General features: G+C 45.2%; 1 protein-coding gene across 2 annotated transcripts in view; it reads right to left on the bottom strand.

Annotated features, from left to right (window-relative positions):
- Positions 1-18936, bottom strand: part of FAM120A (family with sequence similarity 120 member A) — a 95785-nt gene that overhangs the window by 70274 nt on the left and 6575 nt on the right. For both annotated transcript variants that reach the window (XM_086684779.1, XM_086684778.1), the window contains exons 2-3: positions 8044-8290; positions 4438-4520 (exon numbers count right to left, since the gene is read on the bottom strand). In XM_086684779.1, the coding sequence (XP_086540905.1) occupies positions 4438-4520; positions 8044-8290 (330 nt within the window). The remainder of the gene's footprint in view (positions 1-4437; positions 4521-8043; positions 8291-18936) is intronic.

The raw sequence follows: 18936 nt of genomic DNA, 5'->3' as shown, positions 1-18936 counted from the left end.
GAGGCAGAGGATGTGCGGCCAAGTTGTCTGGCTGCCCTTGTGCACTGAGCTCATAAGGGCTCTGCAAGGTAAAGAGGCAGACTGGCAAGGTCCCCCAAGGCTCCCCTAAATGACAGAAAGTGACTGAGTGGAGTCACTAGGAGCAGTGAAAGGTGGTATTGAGATGAATTGAATCTCAAAAGAATTATCAAAGAGCACATCAAGAAAGTTTTTAAAAGCACAACCCACAGGATGGGAGAAAGTATTTGCAAATCATGTGTCTGGTGACACCTGTGTACCCAGAATACAAAAGAAAAAAAAAAAAAGGCACACACACACACCCCTCTTACAATTCAATAATAAAAGACAACCCAATTGAAAAATGGACTAAGGACTTGAATAGACATTTATCCAAAGAAGATAACCAAATGGTCAGGGAGCACAGGAAAAGATGTCCAACATCATTACTCATCAGAGAAATGCAAATCAAAACCACATCACACCCACTGGGACAGCTAAAAATAAAAGAGCCAATAACGAGCGTTGGTGAGGATGCGGGGAAATCAGAAACCTCACAGGCCGCTGGGAGGGGAGTGAACCGTGTAGCCACTAACAGAAAGCATCCTGGTCGCATCTCGAGAAGCTGAGCACAGAGCTCTCACGTAACCAGCAATTCCGGCCCCCAGGCGAACACCTGAGAGAAAGGGGAATCGGGTCCAAACAGACCTGTGCACACATGTTCAGAGCAAAGAACTCTGGGTTAAAGTCTATAGATAAAATTTAAGATAAAATGTTCCTGATGTGACCTGACAGGTCATCCTGGTGTCCAGAAGCCTCAGAGAGAGGTAACGTTGGTTGAAGGAAGGCAGGGTATTCGAATCAGAAAGGAGGGCACACACAGGCTAACATGGACAGAGTTCCACAAGAGGCAGAAGCAAGCCAGGGAGCTATGGGGGTGTTCCAAGCACCGCGCAGGAAGGGGGGCGTAAGGGACACCAGCACTACCCACTGACCGCAATTGGGGTGTGGTGCCAAACACAGAACAGAGGCCCGTCCACCACGGGGGAGACCAACACGTGAGGGGGGTCTGGGGACAGGAAGGGCCAGCACACACTTGCAAAGGGGCTCGACCAAACAGGTGGACAAGGGGCTCTGTGGCAGGAGACACCTGTGGGTCAGAACAACTGACAGGGATAAAAACACCAAATGCGTGAAAATTAACATGAAGTTTAGGAACACAAAAACCATTAAAATAATGATCCGACCTAAAAACATTTTTAAAATTAAAACAACTAAGTGGTTACTCAAAATAAAACTTCCACCACTTACTAGGACTCAAAATCATACAGCAGTAACAACTCAAAAAGCACATTAAAGAAAGACAGCCCACTCAGCACATGCTTATGGCCAGGGGGTACTCCCGCCAGGGCTGACTAACCCGGGCTCCAAAGGCCCCACCCCTGGTTCTGGAATTTTCCATCATATAACATGGCCTCCTGCTGTCCTGAACACAAATGAAATATTCTTTACTGACAAATCAAATCTGAGAAACATGACGCCACCTTCCCAGCACCTCTTCTATGGAAACGAAAGAAATGAAAAGGATCCTGCCTAGCTGCTTCACCTCCGCTTTTCTACTGCCCTCGGGAGATTCCAGGTTCTGAGTATGTCCACCACTGCCCTCTCACGGCGGGGAACACAACCCTGATCATCAACACGGCACACAGAGCTCTGCTCCCCTCCCAGCCCGCTGTCTGCAGCGATCACCCTGCAACCGGGTCGTCTGCGCTTATGCTGCACCCACAGGCCCACCCCGGGCGTGCTCGCCTAACAATCGGAGCTGTGGACGGGGAGGTCGCAGGGGGAAGGGGAAGACTGTGGTGCTCCACGGCAAGGGGTGCTCCGGGCTCACTAGGCAGCGGGTTCATGTAATGCCCACCCTCTGTGAAGAACAATCTGGTGGGGATGACCTTGGCGAAATGCTACAGAGCAGGACAAGGAAGGGCAACAAGTGCACCTGGCGACACGAATCAGATGCGTGTGAGAGCTGTGTATACCACAGACTGCTAAAAATCATGAGAAAGGGTTACACACAACAACTAACCAAATTCTCAAGTCACCTGGTTACTTTCACGAGTGGGAGTAAGCATACAGGATACGGACAGCGGGATCCAGCAGCGATGTTCATGAGGAAGGAGACCATCGCATCCCACTTCCCAACATGTGTCGCGGGGCCTAAATGACATCGCAGCACACAGATCGTGTGTGTAAAGGACTAACACAAAAAAGCTCTGCGATATGTGAACTCAAAGCAGATGTGCTTGCATTTTAGAATGTGACTTTAAAATGCCTACAACTTATCAAGTCCTTGAAAACTTAACTGCGGCTTGCTTCTCCATCACACCACAAAACCCCCAGCTGATATTCAAAATACACATGATGATAATGCATAAAACCTGACTGGATCCTGACTAAACGAAAACAACAAACAACGCCATAAATGCCTTACAGGAACAGTGGAAAAATTTGAGTATGAACTTAATCCTAAGTGATTAGGGAATTCCTGTTCATGCAGTTGACATGATAATAGTAACAGAAGAAAGAGACTGGCCTCGGGGTATCTGGGTGGCTCAGTTAAGCGACTGACTTGGTTTCGGACCAGGTCAGGATCTCACAGTTTAGGTGCTCGAGCCCCACATTGGGCTCTGCACTACTGACAACACAAAGCCTGCTGGGGATTCTCTCTCTCTCCCTCTCTCTCTGTCTCTCCCCAACTCACACTTTCTCACTTTCTTTCAAAATAAATAAATAAACTTTAAGACACATTAGCCTTAATTTTAGGTAATTATGATATAAACTGAAGTTTTCACAGGTGAAGTGGCAGGGTATCTGCAACTTCCAGATAGTGGAGTTAAAAAGCAAAGACAGATGTAAATCTACTTCTTGGCCAAATGTTAACTGTAGAACCAATTAGACACATGGATGGACGTTGCCCATCTCAATTTTTTACATACTTAACGTTTTTCTTAACACAAAATTAGGAAAGACACACTCTAATGATGTTAGTGACCTGCCAGCAGACTGAGCTGGTTCCCCAATAATCCCACAAACAGTGCTGCCATCTAACCTCTGACACGTGACCAAGGCCAGCTCGGCCAAGACGCACACATGGTCTGGGGTCCCGGGAGTCTCTCTGCCGCTATCCACAACTGCACGAACCTTGTATTAAGCCAGGCTTCCCTTCGTCTCCACTTACAAAAGCTCCTGTTCGGCAAACCTGAGGAGCACAACACCTAACGCAAGTGCACCTGCCTGCAGGCCATACATCAGCAGTAGGGCCACCCGGACCATAGACCACAGCACTTCATCCATGAGGACACGGGAAGAGCACTGCGGCCAACAGCAGGAGAAAGCTACTCTCCTTCAAGCACAGAAAAAGCAAGGAAAACAAGTAATTTCTAACAAGAGGAGAAAAACGGACTTTCAGACAGAAGGTGAAAACACAGGGCCCAATAACTATTAGCACAACGAAGAGCGGGGTCCAGGTGGCGAGGAGTCGGAGCAAAGAGGCAATAAGGAGTTTCCCTTGAATGATCAGGTTTCTCCAAAGTTCACTCCAAGTTAAATCACAAAAAGCAATTTGAACCTAAACACGGATGGAGACAGTTTGTGAAGGGAAGGTAATTCTGACAGGAGGCAGAATTTCAAGGGAGCTGTGCCTCCGGGAAGCATGGCAAATAGCCCCCTTCACTGCAGGAGCCGAGGCCCAGGCTGCCCAGCTGACCTCCCATCGGCACCTGACAGATGGCAGCTGTGGTCACGGTGCCGATCCACCAGGAAAGGGGACTCTGAGTCCACGTTAGATTCCAACTTCCCACGTTAGAGAAGCAGGAAGCACAGCTTTCCCACGCTCATCATGGTCGCAACAGGAAGGCGAGAGAGATAAAAAAGACGAAGCATTCAAAACCAGTACAAAGGGAACACTTCTCTGATGAACTTGGTTGGGTCTCTTCCATCGCTCAAAAAACATTAAAGCCTTAATTAGACTTTTACAATTTTAGAATATTATAGAAAGTTATGAAATTTGTCAAAATGTGCTAAGATATGATCCAAGTAACAGCCAACTGTATCACCTGTTGAAAATATTAATGTTTGTAAAACAGTATTAAAAACCTATAGCTAAAAGATCTCCACCTACCTAGGAACACAGTGTGAATTCCTCTAAGAGAATTTTTAAGGACATTCACAAATTTCCCTAAAGTGCAGGGTTGGGAACAAGATAAGGGAGGCTGTGTGTATGTGTTCTAAGGCGGTGCGGACCCGGAAGGCAGGGGATGGGTGCGATCCTAGCTGTGCAGCTGTTTCCTTCAACGATAAAGGAACGTCATTCACATATTAAAATTACAGCAAACTCAAAAGCTGATGACCACCCATGTTGGAGAAGAAATGAACTTGTACCTTAAGTGAGGCTAGAGGATGCTCTGGGCCAAGCAAGCTCCAGTGGAAGGAAGCCAGGTCTTCATCAGGTAGAATGTGATTCCCTGCAACACAGACACGGCACAGTGAGGAACACAGCGTCAGCGACACGGGGCAAGCCGGCAACACCGTATGCATCATCATCTGCAGATTACCTCTGCAGCTTCACTTCAGACTTTGCGAGGACTTCGCAAGACTGCCTCCTTTGACACATCACGTAAAACTTCCACAGAAAAACTGAAAATACTTCTTCATCTTTTACTAGAGAACCACACAGAGCAGGCAGATCTCTTGCAGCTGCCGCATGATGTGGACAGGACAGTTCCCACAGCATTCGAGGTGAACAAACTGTACAGAACCTGAGCCACTTGGCCGCCAGGTACTCAGGTCGGTCTGACAATGCGGGGGTAACGGATACAGCTTTCATCTGCTCGTGAGACCCCAGGCTTCAAACCACACTCTGTCACCTGGGCTCCACAGCAGAGGCAGAGTGCACAGTTACAAAATCGTTCTGAGCTAGGTTAATGATTTGTGACACCTCCTCTGGTCACTTCCACCACCACCCGCAAACAGATGACGGAGCACAGCCCACCCTACCACCAGGAATGCCACTCGGCTGGGTGCCCTATCACCAGGGCTATGTCAAAAATAAGAATTGCATCCAGTTGAGAAACCACATTTTTGGGGAACACTCCCTTCACTGTAGTTCTCGAATGCCAGCATACCAACATCGTTAGTATGTTACTTCTCTCGGTGACATTTAAAAGTGGTAACTTCCTAAATAATTCTGTGATTTTTTTAGATCATGATTTAGTCCCCTCCACACGGAGAAGCCAGATTCATTAACTGCCTGCTAACGGAAAGCAAAACAAGGTGAGTTCTTAATTAATTAATCTTAATATTCTAAACATACAAGTATACAATCCAGGAGTCCTGAACTGCCATGAATCCAGAGGAGCAGAGTTAAGTCCTACTGTCCTACTGAGCTTTGCACTGCCTTCCTGTGCTCACACCTGCACAGAACTTTACTGTGAAGTAGGACATGTCTTGGATTTTTGTGAAGCTTCTATTTGAAAAAAAATATGAAGTCAATTCCAACATCAGTAACAGTCTGTTAAAATCTGGGTCACATACTTAATTGAATATTCTACCCAACCTCTACAACAAAACAACTCCTATAGCTGCTCTTCCTGTTACAACAAGGGAAAGGAAATATCCTTTCTCAGTTGAGAACACTGAAACCTTTACACCAAACCTAAACTAAAAATGTTTACCCAATTAAGAGTTTACCTGTTGGGAATGCAAGCTGGTGCAGCCACTCTGGAAACAGGATGGAGGTTCCTCAAAAAACTAAAAATAGAACTACCCTATGACCCAGCAATTGCACTGCTAAGGCATTTACCCACGGGATACAGGTGTGCTGTATCGAAGGGACACGTGCACCCCCATGTGTATAGCAGCACTATCGACAATAGCCAAAGTATGGCAAGAGCCCAAATGCCCATCGATGGATGAATGGATAAAGAAGATGTGGTGTGTATATATATATACACACACATACATACACACACACACAAAATGCAGTATTACTCAGCAATCAGAAAGAATGAAATCTTGCCACTTGCAACTACATGGATGGAACTGTAGGGTATTATGCTAAGTGAAATTAGTCAGTCAGAGACAGACAAAAATCATATGACTTCACTCATATGAGGACTTTAAGAGACAAAACAGATGAACAGAAGGGAAGGGAAATGAAAATAATATAAAAACAGGGAGGGGGACAAAACAGAAGAGACTCATAAATATGGAGAACAAACTGAGGGTTACTGGAGGGGTTGTGGAAGGGGGAATGGGCTAAATGGGTAAGGGGCACTAAGGAATCTACTCCTGAAATCATTGTTGCACTATATGCTAACTAACTTGGATGTAAATTTTAAAAAATAAAAAATTTAAAAAAAAAAAGAACTTACCTATAACTTGTCTAAATTTTTTTAACTTATCTAAATTTTTATAGAAACTCCAAGCCCTAAATTCATTATTAGATTATTCAAAATGTTAACTATTGCTTTTCATTTATTTTAAAATTTCACATAATAATTTAGCTAGAAGAATACAGAGCTTAAATTATCTCCACAAAAATATATTCAACATTTCTTAAATATAATAAATGAATACCTTCCCATATTGCAAATTAGCTAAGGGATTCAATATTCTAGAAGCATACAATTTTCCAACTCATTTAAGTTCAATTAATATGCCGCAGTCATTTTGTATAATATTTCATATAAAGTTTTTCATAATATCCCCATCTACATAATCACTTTTAACATCAGAGAAATACCTTTTACATTATAATATTTGAAAATATGAAACTATACTTAGAAAATTAGTTTTAATTCTCCAAAATCCCAAGTCAGAAATGGACAGAAAATACCAAGTACTGAACAGCATATATTTGAGATTAGATTCAAACAAGGACAATTTTCAAAATCAGAATTTTTTACTAATGTGGTTACACACAGTTTGAAATGCTACCCCAAATAATACATGAAAAACTGTGGCTCCTTCAGTGTAATTTTTAATTGTGTAAAACTTTTTGGAATGTTGATAAAATCTGATACATAGAAATCTAAAAACAGCCCACAGTATAATTGCCGTTTTACACGCTCCAGAGAAAACAGAATGCAGAGAAAACAGAATGCACAGGAAGATCCCACTAATCTGGAGACCACGTAGCGTTCACACACACCGCCTGTGTGTCCCAAGTGGCCCCCTACCTGCCACTGTGGCCCAAGGCCACAATCACAGGAGGGCCTTGCTCGGAGCACGCCCACCTACACTGTGATCATGATTCGTAGAAAAGCAGCCTCTAGAGCTGGGTATTCAAGCAGCTGTAGATATGCACGCTGTACCAGACCAGGATGGACAGAAAAGAAAGAAAAAAACTGCAAAATGAAAACAAAAGTGACAGAGAATATAATACCTATCGGAAAGTCATTTTTACAGAAACAAATGTATCAAATTTTAATCAAAACAAGATTTCATCTTTTCTAGGCATCCAGCATGAAGCATTCCTCCAAGGAAGTTTTTAAAGATATTTATACATCTACTTGAAATGTAGGTGTTAGAAACAAGGCAAGATAGCTTATGTCTGTTGTTTCCCTTTCAAAGCAGTAAGCGTCCCCAACATGCAGGAAAGCGACAGTGCTAACTGCACAACGTATTTTCTTCTGAAACAAACATAATTTGTGCCAAAGGGTTAAATGTCTAATTTCCATAGTGAGAATGTGCTTAACATTTGTGATTTTAAAATGTCACTTTCCCCAAAGTATCAGTGAATTTATTCCCAAAATTAGTTTTTCAGCCTGAACAGAACACATAAACAAATACGTATGAACAAAAGAAGCACATTATCAATTGCACCAAAAAATAATACTGAGTAAGGAATACTACTGAGGAGGGGCACATTCCCTGGTTACGTATAATCCACAACATTCCAACACTGACTTTTTTTTTTTTTAAATACCAGTGTGTTTCTAGTGTAGAACCCTATCAAATGAAGCAGTTTTCACACTGCCCACCTACCTAACAGAGCGGCAAAGATAGGGAAACGGTTTGGGTTCAGGTCCAGCTGCTTGGCGACCTCGTGCATCAGATACTGGCTCGTGGTGAGACTTTTCCCGTTCCGGCTCAGTTTGAGGGCATGGGCACTGAAATAGTAGGGGATGTTGCACAGCGCGTAATCGGAGTCATAGGCGACCAAGCCGTGGAAGCCGTTTTCTCGACAGAAACCGATCACTTCCTGGTGATGGTCCTCAATGCTCTGAGCCACCTGTGCAAGAGAGAAGAGCACGCGGTCAGATCCGCCCCGCTGCAGCACCCACACAGACTCCCCTGTGCAAAATCTGCAAATCCCAGACACAGAAACACCCCAAAGGGCCAAAGAGTCAAAAAACCACAATAAAGGGCACGCCACATGGCGCACATGAGAAATCTGTGGGAACCATCTCCTGGTCAGTAACCAAAATCCCAGCTAGCCAGCAAATTAACTTTCCGTTTCAAAGATCACCTGCTTCAAAATACACAATGCCAGTTGATTCCCTTTACAGTATTATGAAGGAAAACAGAAAGAGAAAAAAGGGACAGAAGAAGTGTCAAAGCAAGAGACGGAGAGAAGCCAGCCACCCTGGGGAAACCAAGTAATTTCTCCCAAGTAGGAATAAGTCAAATAGATCAGAAGGATTTGTCTTTTTACACAAAAGCCACATGTTACCCACCACCTACCAATCCGCTAGTTATTTACACCCTAAAGCACTTGGCACATGGGGATAGTAGTAAGGGTGGACATTTACCCCAAACATCACTGTAATGTGGTTACCCCGTGCAAAGGACCAGAGCTGGCAGTGCAGCCCCAGCACAGGACCGCCATGGGGACCAGGGCTAACCTCACTGCCTGCTCAGTGATGAAAACTACGAGCCATGGCCTCTATCCTTGTACTGGCTCTCTCATTGTGAGTGGTCTGCCCCCCCCCCCCCGTATCTCCGGGTCGGCAGCATGCGAAGGGAAGGGCAGTGGCAGTACCAGGAGAAGAGTAAAAGGCTCTGCAAATCTCTCTGCTCCCAAAAACATACCAAAAGGCATTGGAAACCACCTTCCTAAAATATATAAAGTCAAAGACAATCAATTCTCCTGTTTCCCAAACTGATTTAACCAACTGAAATCTGCCAGGGTTTTTTTGTTTGTTTGTTTGTTTCTACAATAGTTAAGGTATTTGAGAAAACAGAATTTTAGGGACGCCTGGGTAGCTCAGTCAGTTAGGCGTCTGACTCTTGATTTTGGCTCAGGTCATGATCTCACAGTTTATGAGTTTGGGCCCCATATCTGGCTTTGTGCCAACAGCGTGGAACCTGCTTAGGATTCTCTCTCTCTCTCTCTCTCTCTCTCTCTCTCTCTCTCTGACCCTCCCATGCTTGTGCTCGCTCACTCTCACACTCTCTCTCAAAACAAATAAATAAACTTAAAAAAAAAAACTACTTTAAAAATGTAAAAAAAAAAATAGAATTTTAAACTAAATCCGGTGATACAGCTAACAACGGAAAATTAACTCCCCAAAGAGCCCTAAAGGTGAAAAACATAAATGTAAATTTAGTTAAACATAAATTTCTAGAACTATACTGTCCAATGAGTGGCTATACTGAATTAAAATTAAAACTAGATTACCTGCAAACAGTGAGTGCTCACCGGTCACCTGCTGGGTAGGGCCATACAATCTCTCCCATCTCTCACCAAATTTCACAGGACAAGTAGTCACATATTTTGTTGGAAAGTTAGTTATAACGAAATCTCACTCAGAAGCAAGGCATATTGAAAGGAAATATGCATACTTAAAGGAAAAGTAACTTCCTGCATTCTCTTGATAAATATTTGATAAAAATGTTTTACCTCACAAGAAAAATATAACATACAGTCAATTCACTTGTAGGTCTTAGAAGAAAGCAGTTTCGTCCCTTCACTAACATGGAAAAGTATAGTTTTAAAAAGTTCTGACATCAGGCCAGCTCCACATCTCCCAGCCCAAGCCTCCAACCCCCATCACTTCAGGACGTAGAACTTTCTAATGACAGCGATGTCCTAAAGTACTTCTAAACCACCAGCAACCCCCGGCCGTCATCCAGGCATCCTTCATCATAAATCTTCACAATCTGCCCAGAAGCCCCAAAATGAGAGGAGACTGTGAGTGGCCACCCCTCGCCCCCCACCCCTCCAAGAAGGTGAAGAGGCAGCGTGGCTGCCTGCTCCAGAGCCGGGCACCCTGTGGACAGGGCACAGAATTAAGTGCAGGAGCCGCACACCGTACACTCAATATTGAGTGTCCCGGGAGGGAGTTTATGAAACCGCTCTCCCGGGACACTGAGGCAGGGGCAGTGCTCCTGAGTACCCACAGGCCGGTCACAGCCCCCCCGGGAAGGGCAGCAGGGCCAGCCCTGTGCCATCGCCCACACGGGCCCTCCAGGGGGAAGAGCAGGTGCACTGACCGAGGTGAGCACGGGAGACCATGGGAGTAAAACTCAGAGGAAACAACCTGCATTTTTCCGGAGCCATAAAACGTTCGCACTATTTGACCCAGTAACCTTACTCCATGAAAGGGAGCCTACGAAACCAGTGCACTGGTAACACGTGTGGGGAGCGTAACACAGGTCCAAGGAACAGGCTTCCTCAGGAGAAAGGGAGTGAACATCCATGAGCCAGGTCAACAGGGCAGCCCACCGTGCTGGAGGCAAACGTGGGGAAGGCTTCCCACAAGCAAACCGTTCAGAATCAAGCCCCTGTGCACAGCCACGCAGAGCTGCGTCCGTGGGAAAGCACTGAAGGGAGAAAGCAAATGCCACCAGTTCTGTCAGGATGGTGCAATTATGCTTAATGAAAACTTCCTTAAAAGAAAAAGATTAATAGGCGCCTAGGTGGCTCAGTTGGTTAAGTATCCGACTTCGGCTCAGGTCATGATCCGGCAGTTCATGGGTTCGAGCCCCGCGTTGGGCTCTGTGCTGATAGCTCAGAGCCTAGAGCCTACTTTGGATTCTGTGTCTCCTTTCTCCGTCCCTCCCCTGCTCACACCCTCTCTCTCTCAAAAATAAACATTTTTTCCTAATTTAATAAATAAATAAATAGCTAGCAAAGAGGATGGCTGGGTAGACAGAGACAATTTACATGCCACTCATTCATGTAAGGAGTGGATATGTTTGTATTAGTGACGTCCTTGCTCACCCCTGAGCCTGCCAGTAAGTGTGTATATTTCAATGGCCAAAAAACTGGTCAACTTGGGGCACCTGGGTGGCTCATCAATTGGTTGAGCATCCAAGTCTCGGTTTCAGTTCCAGTCATGATCTCACGGTTCATACCATGCTGTTAGCACAAAGCCTGTTTGAAATTCTCTCTCTCCCTCTCTCTCTGCCCCTCCCCTGCTCAAGTGCGCGCATGAGTGCTCTCGCTCTCTCTCTCTCTAGCTCTCTCAAAATAAAAAGTTATAAAAAAGGCAAAGTGAATGAGTTCTTTTTAATTCACTACAACACTAATCTGCAAATCATTAACAATACCTTAATCCTCCCTCAAAGTATACCCAGCATTAGACAAATAGCTGTCCAATAGAATTAACTTCATAAAACAAAAGATGAAGGAACCAAGCCCATGAGCACAGACTTCAAACCTTCAAGCAAGGAGGGCCACCCCCCCCCCCCCCGTTCTGCTCATGGTTCCACCTCAGGCACCGTGAGTGCTGGCAAGGGGGACAGAACCAGAACACCTAGGTCCCAATTCTGGATTGAAGTTCATCTGCCAAGCCAGGAATGTACAATTCATAGGTCTTTAAGTTTCCTTCAACTTCCAAAATGCTGGTATTGTCTCCCACCATTAAAACCCACCACGCCTTGGGGCACCTGGGTGGTTCAGTCAGTTAAGCAACTGACTCTTGATTTCAGCTCAGGTCATGATCTCACAGTTAGTGAGTTCAAGCCCCACATCAGGCTCTGTGCTGACAGCACAGAGCCTGCTTAGGATTCTCTCTGTCCCTCTCTCTCTCAAAATAAATAAATAAAATAAAACTTAAAAATAAAATAAAATAATAAACTTAAAAAAATGTCCATCAACTGATGAATGGATAAAGATGTGGTTTGTATATACAATGGGATACTACATGGCAATGAGAAAGAATGAAATCTGGCCATTTATAGCAACATGGATGGAACTGGAAGGTATTATGCTAAGTGAAATAAGTCAGGCAGAGAAAGACAGATACCATATGTTTTCACTCATATGTGGATCCTGAGAAACTTAACAGAAGACCATAGGGGATGGGTAGGGGGGAAAAAAAGTTACAGAGAGGGAGGGAGGCAAACCATAAAAGACTCTTAAATACTGAGAACAAACTGAGGGTGGATGCGGGGTGGGGCAGAGGGGAAAGTGGGGGATGGGCATTGAGGAGGGCACCTGTTGGGATGAGCACTGGGTGTTGTATGGAAACCAATTTGACAATAAATTATATTAAAAAAAAAAATACCATGCCTTTTACTGAGGAAAGGCAACATGGCCTCAAGACCACAAGGTGACAGAGACACAATCCTCCCCAACAGGCAAGTGATGAAAGCCTGTTGGGGCCGTACCACAAGAGGACACAGATAAGAGCCAGAGGTCTGGGTGGTGGACACACATGACTCTATGCACTGTCCAACTCATACAACTGCACATCTCACACTGAGAATGAACTTTAACATATGCAAATTAAAACCAGATCAGACAGGACTGACCCCTCTTGGTAATGTGTATCTCGAGGGTGTAGGGGTGCAGGTGACAGCACTGAGACCACTTCATGTGTGGTGGACGAGCCAGGTGTCCCACTGTCAGAGAACGGGGTTACACTGGGGCAAAGGGAGGAGGCTGGCACAACCCTGTGGTGCCAGCTGAGCCATGGAGACATCCTACGAACTGGTGTGTAGGTGACAACACAGACAGGCAGAGAAATCATCAGACGTAAGTGAGCACATGCACAGCTCCCAGCTGTCAACCAAGGGCTGAAAAGCCACACCTTAGGAGCAAGAACACCCCACCTCCATCTGGTTTCTAAATTCCGTTCACTAAATGGAACCAGGGCCCTTGAGAAAAATGGGTGATGCTGGGGCAGAGAAATCCAAGACAGGCCTGCAGCCACATACCTGTGTACCAGAAAGGAAAGAGGTGCTCAGAAAATGAAGGACACAGGAACCCACCCGAAAGACTCCCAATGGCCAAAGCTGGAACAGCGTGCGCAAGAAAATAAAGAATGTCATGTTGGGTTTTACCCCAAAGTATAAGACAGATACACGGGCCTATAAGAGTCCAAACAAAGGGGAAGAAGATGCCCTACAGAAGAATTCCAGCAATAACGTGAAATCCCTCCCCAGCAGCTGAAGCTCACCCACACCAGCCCCTCAACTAGGGGCTGCCCTAAAAGACCACTGCCGAAGCAGCAAAGCAGCAAACCAGCAAACAGGATGAAGTGGTGTCCCGGGGCAGAGGCCAGCAGACTCCAGCATGGTACGCTGCGACAAAAGGGCACTGCACCTCTGGGGCACCCCCCCCCCCCAAAAAAAAAAACCACAAGAAAATATCAGGCAGCCCAAACTGGAGGCCAGCCTACAAAACAGCTGCTCAGGGATCCAGAGTGCCAAGGTCACCAAAGAAGCAGAGGCTGAGAGCTGTCCTGGCCCAGAAGGGCCCGGGGAGACGAGACACTTGAAGGCCACAGGGCACCCCAGATCAGCCCAGAGCCTAAAAGGCCCCAGGTGGAAGGAGGGAAGAGATGGGAACGAAGCCCACCCCAGTTCACCGTGCACACCGATGGGAGCTTCTTAGTTTTGACGACTGTGCGTGCTCACAGGCTGTTACCATGCACCGAAGCAAAGGGAAGGATATTCAGGAACTCTCTGTACCATCTTGGCAACTTTTCTATAAACCTAAAATTATTCCACAGTAAGAAGTTTATTTTAAAAAGAAAAAAGTCAACAGTCTACAAGACACCAGCTGGAAGACTATTTTAAGCTACTTCACCAGGTGAACAAAGCATTAACGGGCATGAACAGCACAGTCAAAGAGCCTATTATGTGAAAACATATCTCTCCGCAGATGGTGGGGCTTCGGGAAGCAGGAGAGCCCACCACAGGTGAACCTGGGTCATTACAGACCCACAACCACGTGAACCAAGTCCACTTGCCCAGGGCCTGTGGACAACGCCTCAGGACCCGCATCACAGAGCCTGATCAAAGCGGGGGTGCAGGACTGGGTCAGTGCAAGGTCAGCTGGGGACAGGACAAGGGTCTAGGCTGCATCAAAACAGGACTTGAGAAGTAATTATTTAATTAAAGATAGAAATTAAATGCCACACAGGCCTCTGGGTGGCTCAGTCTGTTGAGCGTCCGACTCTTGATCTCAGCTCAGGTCATGATCCCAGTGTCATGGGATGGACCCCCATGTCAGACTCCACATTGAGCATGGAGCCTGTTCGGGATTCTGTCTCTCACTCTTGCTCTTGCTCTTGCTCTCTCTCAAAAATTAAAAAACAATTTTTTTTTACTTAAATGCCAGAGGTTAAGCTTCAGAGAAGCAGGGTCTGATAGGCACTGGCTGTCCTCTTCCGAGCACCTTCTCTCTGAGCCTGCAAACCCTGTGCTCCCGGGCTCGCCTCCCACCTGACCTGCCCATGGACAACACCTGCTTCTCTGATTCCCTGGCCTCCAGCTCCAGGCGCAAACTGGGCGCAATACAACGAAACTGGTACACCTAGTTCTTAATTCTAATTTTAGAAGTGAGTAAAAATTATCACATACAATACTGGGATAATTATTTCAACTTAACTCCAAGAAACTATAAAGCAAGCTAAAACACAACGCCCTGAGACCTTCCTTCCTACAAGCGAGCGGTAGTAGGGGGTAAAGCCTCCCCTCCCCTAGAGTGAGCCAAACTTGGAATTGTGTATAGCCTCAGTAAGGAAAACCCCGGGTTGGCTCCCCGAGACCACCACCACCTTAAAGGCACTAGGCCTTCACTGACTCGCTGTGGCTGCCATTGCTGGGCAGATGTGGGGTGCACCCCAGAGCCCCTGCACGCACAACTCAAGCACCGCCTCTGGCTCCTGGCTGGGAACCAGGCGGGAAGCACAAAGCGCCTCACCTGCCTCCATGCCCACCTGGTTCCAGAAACACATACCATCGGGGTGGAAGAGCCTCAGCAGCTGGCAAAATGCCCACCGCTGGTCCCAGTGAGGGACACTGCACTGAGCCTCGGTGACTTGACGAGGCTGTGTTCCAGCGTCCGAACCCCAGGTGAATCTTCTCATCTCATGCGTGTCATTAAAAAAGGCATGTCCATTAGAACTCTGTATTTTCACAAGAAATGCTTACCAAAAAGTTCCCCAAGCTTACTCTGAGAGTATAGCTACTTATGAATGCTGACAACAGCTATGGGGACAGTCCCGTCAGATGACGAGCTCACACTGCTACATACTCCTAATCTCCAGGGTCAAGGCGCTTGGCACAGGAAGGTTTCTGTCTCTGGCGCCAGGTGGGTGAGCCCCACTGCTCTAACACTTCCTGCACTTTCCCTTCTTGATCTGCAAATCATGCCCTCCCTACCTCACAGGGCAGCAGCGACAGTTAATGAGCTACTACCTGTAAACAGCTCAGTCATTCATCAATTAGTGCTGATAAAAGTCCGCTACCATTTGTCTTTAAGAAAGCTGTGTGAGAAAGGATGGGCTTCTTCACACTTTTCAAACATATGGGACCTGAAACACAGTGAGTTGTCTAAAATAGATCTTTTGATATAAAGAAAAAAAAAATACCGTGTGAGGTCTTTGTTTAGAATGGTTTTACGCCAGCTTAGGGAAGAATGCGACACACCCTCCTGCCACCTATGAGATTTAGAAGATGTCAGTTAACCTGAACATAAGAGGATATGAGTCACCTAAATTCTTTTGTTTTTTCAAAAACGACACCTTGATCTGAGCTCTAGTAACCAGGTCCTTGGTGGGTGAGATCCTGCTCAAGTCCAGCACAGGAACAAGGACATAAAAGTTAACTCCGATTTGGTGGAAGGTTTTTATTGTTGTTTAAAGAGCAATTTAAAGTTATAACATATATTAGAGACGTCTAAAACTACGTCTCTCCCATCATGAAATCTGGAATCAGAGCTGAACAGCTTCTTACTTTACACATCTCTTTTGTATTCTCTAAGAATTGGTTGCAGTGGTCTTAAAAGCCAGGAAAAATAATTTCTTTTAAAATAAGGGAGTGGAGGGGCGTCTGGGTGGCTTAGCTGGTTGGGCGTCAACTTCGACTCAGGTCATGATCTCACTGCTCGTGGGTTCGAGCCCCGCATCGGGCTCTGTGCTGACAGCTCAGAGCCTGAAGCCTGCTTCAGATTCTGTGTCTCCCTCTCTCTGCCCCTCCCCTGCTTATAGTCTCTCTCTCTCTCTCTCTCAAATATAAAATAAAACATTAAAAAAATAATAAAAAAATAAAAAATAAAAATAAAATAAAATAAAACATTAAAAAAAATTTTTTTAAATAAGGGAGTGGCACATGAAAAGATTCTTGACTTCATTAATCATAAAGGAAATGCAAATCAAAACCACAATGAGATACCATTCAACACCCATTTAGGATGGCTACTGTCACAAAAAAAAAACCATAAATAAGCAGGCATTGATGAGGATGTGGAGAAACTGAAGCCTCGCACATTGGGTGTGGGAATGTAAAATAGTGCAGCTACCATGGAAAACAGCAGGACCATTCCTCAAAAACCTGTACACAGAACCACCCTCCAATCCAGGAATTCCACTCCCAGGCATATTCCCAAAGAACTGAAAGCAGAAACTCAAACAGATATTTGTACACCCATTTTCGTAGCAGGATCATTCACAATAGCCAAAAGCAACCTAGGTGTCCATCGACAGATAAGTAGATAAAGGGAATGTGGTGTGTACACACAATGGAATATTAGTCAGCCTTATAAAGGAATAAAATCCTGACACCTGCTATGACATGGATGAGCCTTGAGGACACTATGCTCAGGGAAGTAAGCTGGTCATAAAAGGACAAATACTGGGCAACTCCACTTACATGAGGTCCTTACAGCAGTGAAATTCAGAGACAGAGAGCAGGTGGTGGGTGCCAGGGGCTGAGAGGGGGTGGGGGACAGAAGTTAGTGTTTGGTGGGGACAAGGTTAGGTCTGGGAGAATGAGAAGTTCTGGAGATGGGTGATGAGGACAGTTGCACAGCAGTGAACGTGCTCTGTGACACTGCACTGTACATTTAACAACAGTTAAAACGGTAAAAAAAAAAAAAAACAAAACAAAAAAAAAACCAACTTTATAGTTTACCACAATTAAAAAAATAAAATTAAAAACATATAATAATAAAAGGAGGGTTGTGTCCCGTCTCCCCAATCTCTCAGGAAGCCTAGACACTTGGCTCCAAGAGGTAACTTCCTACTTGTCAAAAGACAGAGGTTTTACTTTTCCTTTAGATGGTAACATCAGAGCGCACCATTAGCACAGACTGTGGCTGCAGGCCATGTGACAGGCTGAGATTCTTTTTTTTGTTGCGATCTCTTTAATAGATTGTCTTGATGCCACCGCTTATCCAACGATAAAACTGTTTTCTTTCTCCACTAAAAAAACAAGTAAGAGTGTGGATGTCATAACGAACATGTAAATTAAACTTTATCAACTTTAAAAACCGGGGTGCCTGGGTGGCTCAGTCAGTTAAGGATCTGACATCAGCTCAGGTCATGATCTCACAGCTTGTGAGTTTGAGCTCTCCATCAGGCTCTGGGCTGACAGCTCAGAGCCTGGAGCCTCCTTAAGATTCTGTGTCTCCCTCTCTCTCTGTCCCTCCCCAACTCATGCTGTCTGTGTGTCTCTCTCTCTCATAAATAAATAAACTTTTTAAAAATTTAATAATTTTTTTAAAATTTTAAAAAAAGAAACACCAACATTATTTGTCCTCAGTGTTTAGTTAGCCTACTATACTAATCTCCTCAAGCTTCAGCTAACTCCTAGCAATCCCGTCCTTGTTAAAAATCTTACTCCAAAATACATTACATGAAAATTTTTACTTTAACTTTTTTTAATGTTTATTTATTTTGAGAGACAGACAAACGGAGTGCAAGCAGGGAAGAGGCAAAAAGGGAGACACAGCATCCAAAGCAGGCTCCAGGCTCTGAGCTGTCAGCACAGAGCCCGACGTGAGGTCATAACCTGAGCCAAAGTCAAACATTTAGCTGACTGAGCTACCCACGTGCCCCTCCAATACATGAAAATTTAAGTTTCAGAATTTATGAAGTTGAAACTCAGATCGATCTACCTTATTTCAAGATGGTGACACTTGAGAAGTCTTCATGAACAAGCCCCCTGTCAGTAGACTAAGTTCCTTGGAGGATTCCTTTCTTTCCTATGTAGTCGCTCCTCCATGCCTGGCCAGTAACAGGCACTCAATATTTGCCAAAGGGAAGAAGAATCATCACTGGGAACCAGTCAGAAAAGAGATTATCAGAAATTTAAGGTGAGAAAATAAATCTTACATAATGGCATTGATCCAGATGTTAGAAGAAAATAATGAAATCTGTCTGTCTATATAAATAGTACAAAGCAAATATGTGACTAAAAAGTTCGGCACCCATACTAAACCCACGCAGGACTGAACGGAGTCCCAGCCCTCCAGGAGCTGACAGCTGGGGATACGCACACAGGTAGCCACAACAAGGTGGAACACAGGAAAGCAGGGCGCTGCACCTGTCCCTGGCCTACCTCTGGGAACATCAGAGGCTCTGTGAAGGAAGGTCGTGCCTGAGATGGGCTTTAAAGTATGAGCAAAATTCCAACCAGCAGATGTGGGCAGTTAGACACGAAGGAGCACCTCGAGAAGAGCGGGGAAGCAGGCCGTTTCTA

The sequence above is a fragment of the Puma concolor genome, chromosome D4 (assembly GCF_028749965.1).
Source record: "Puma concolor isolate L17-30 chromosome D4, mPumCon1.1.hap2, whole genome shotgun sequence".
Lineage (NCBI taxonomy): Eukaryota > Metazoa > Chordata > Mammalia > Carnivora > Felidae > Puma > Puma concolor.
The sequence above is the reverse complement of the archived record's forward strand: the minus strand, read 5'-3'. Positions and strand labels throughout refer to the sequence as shown.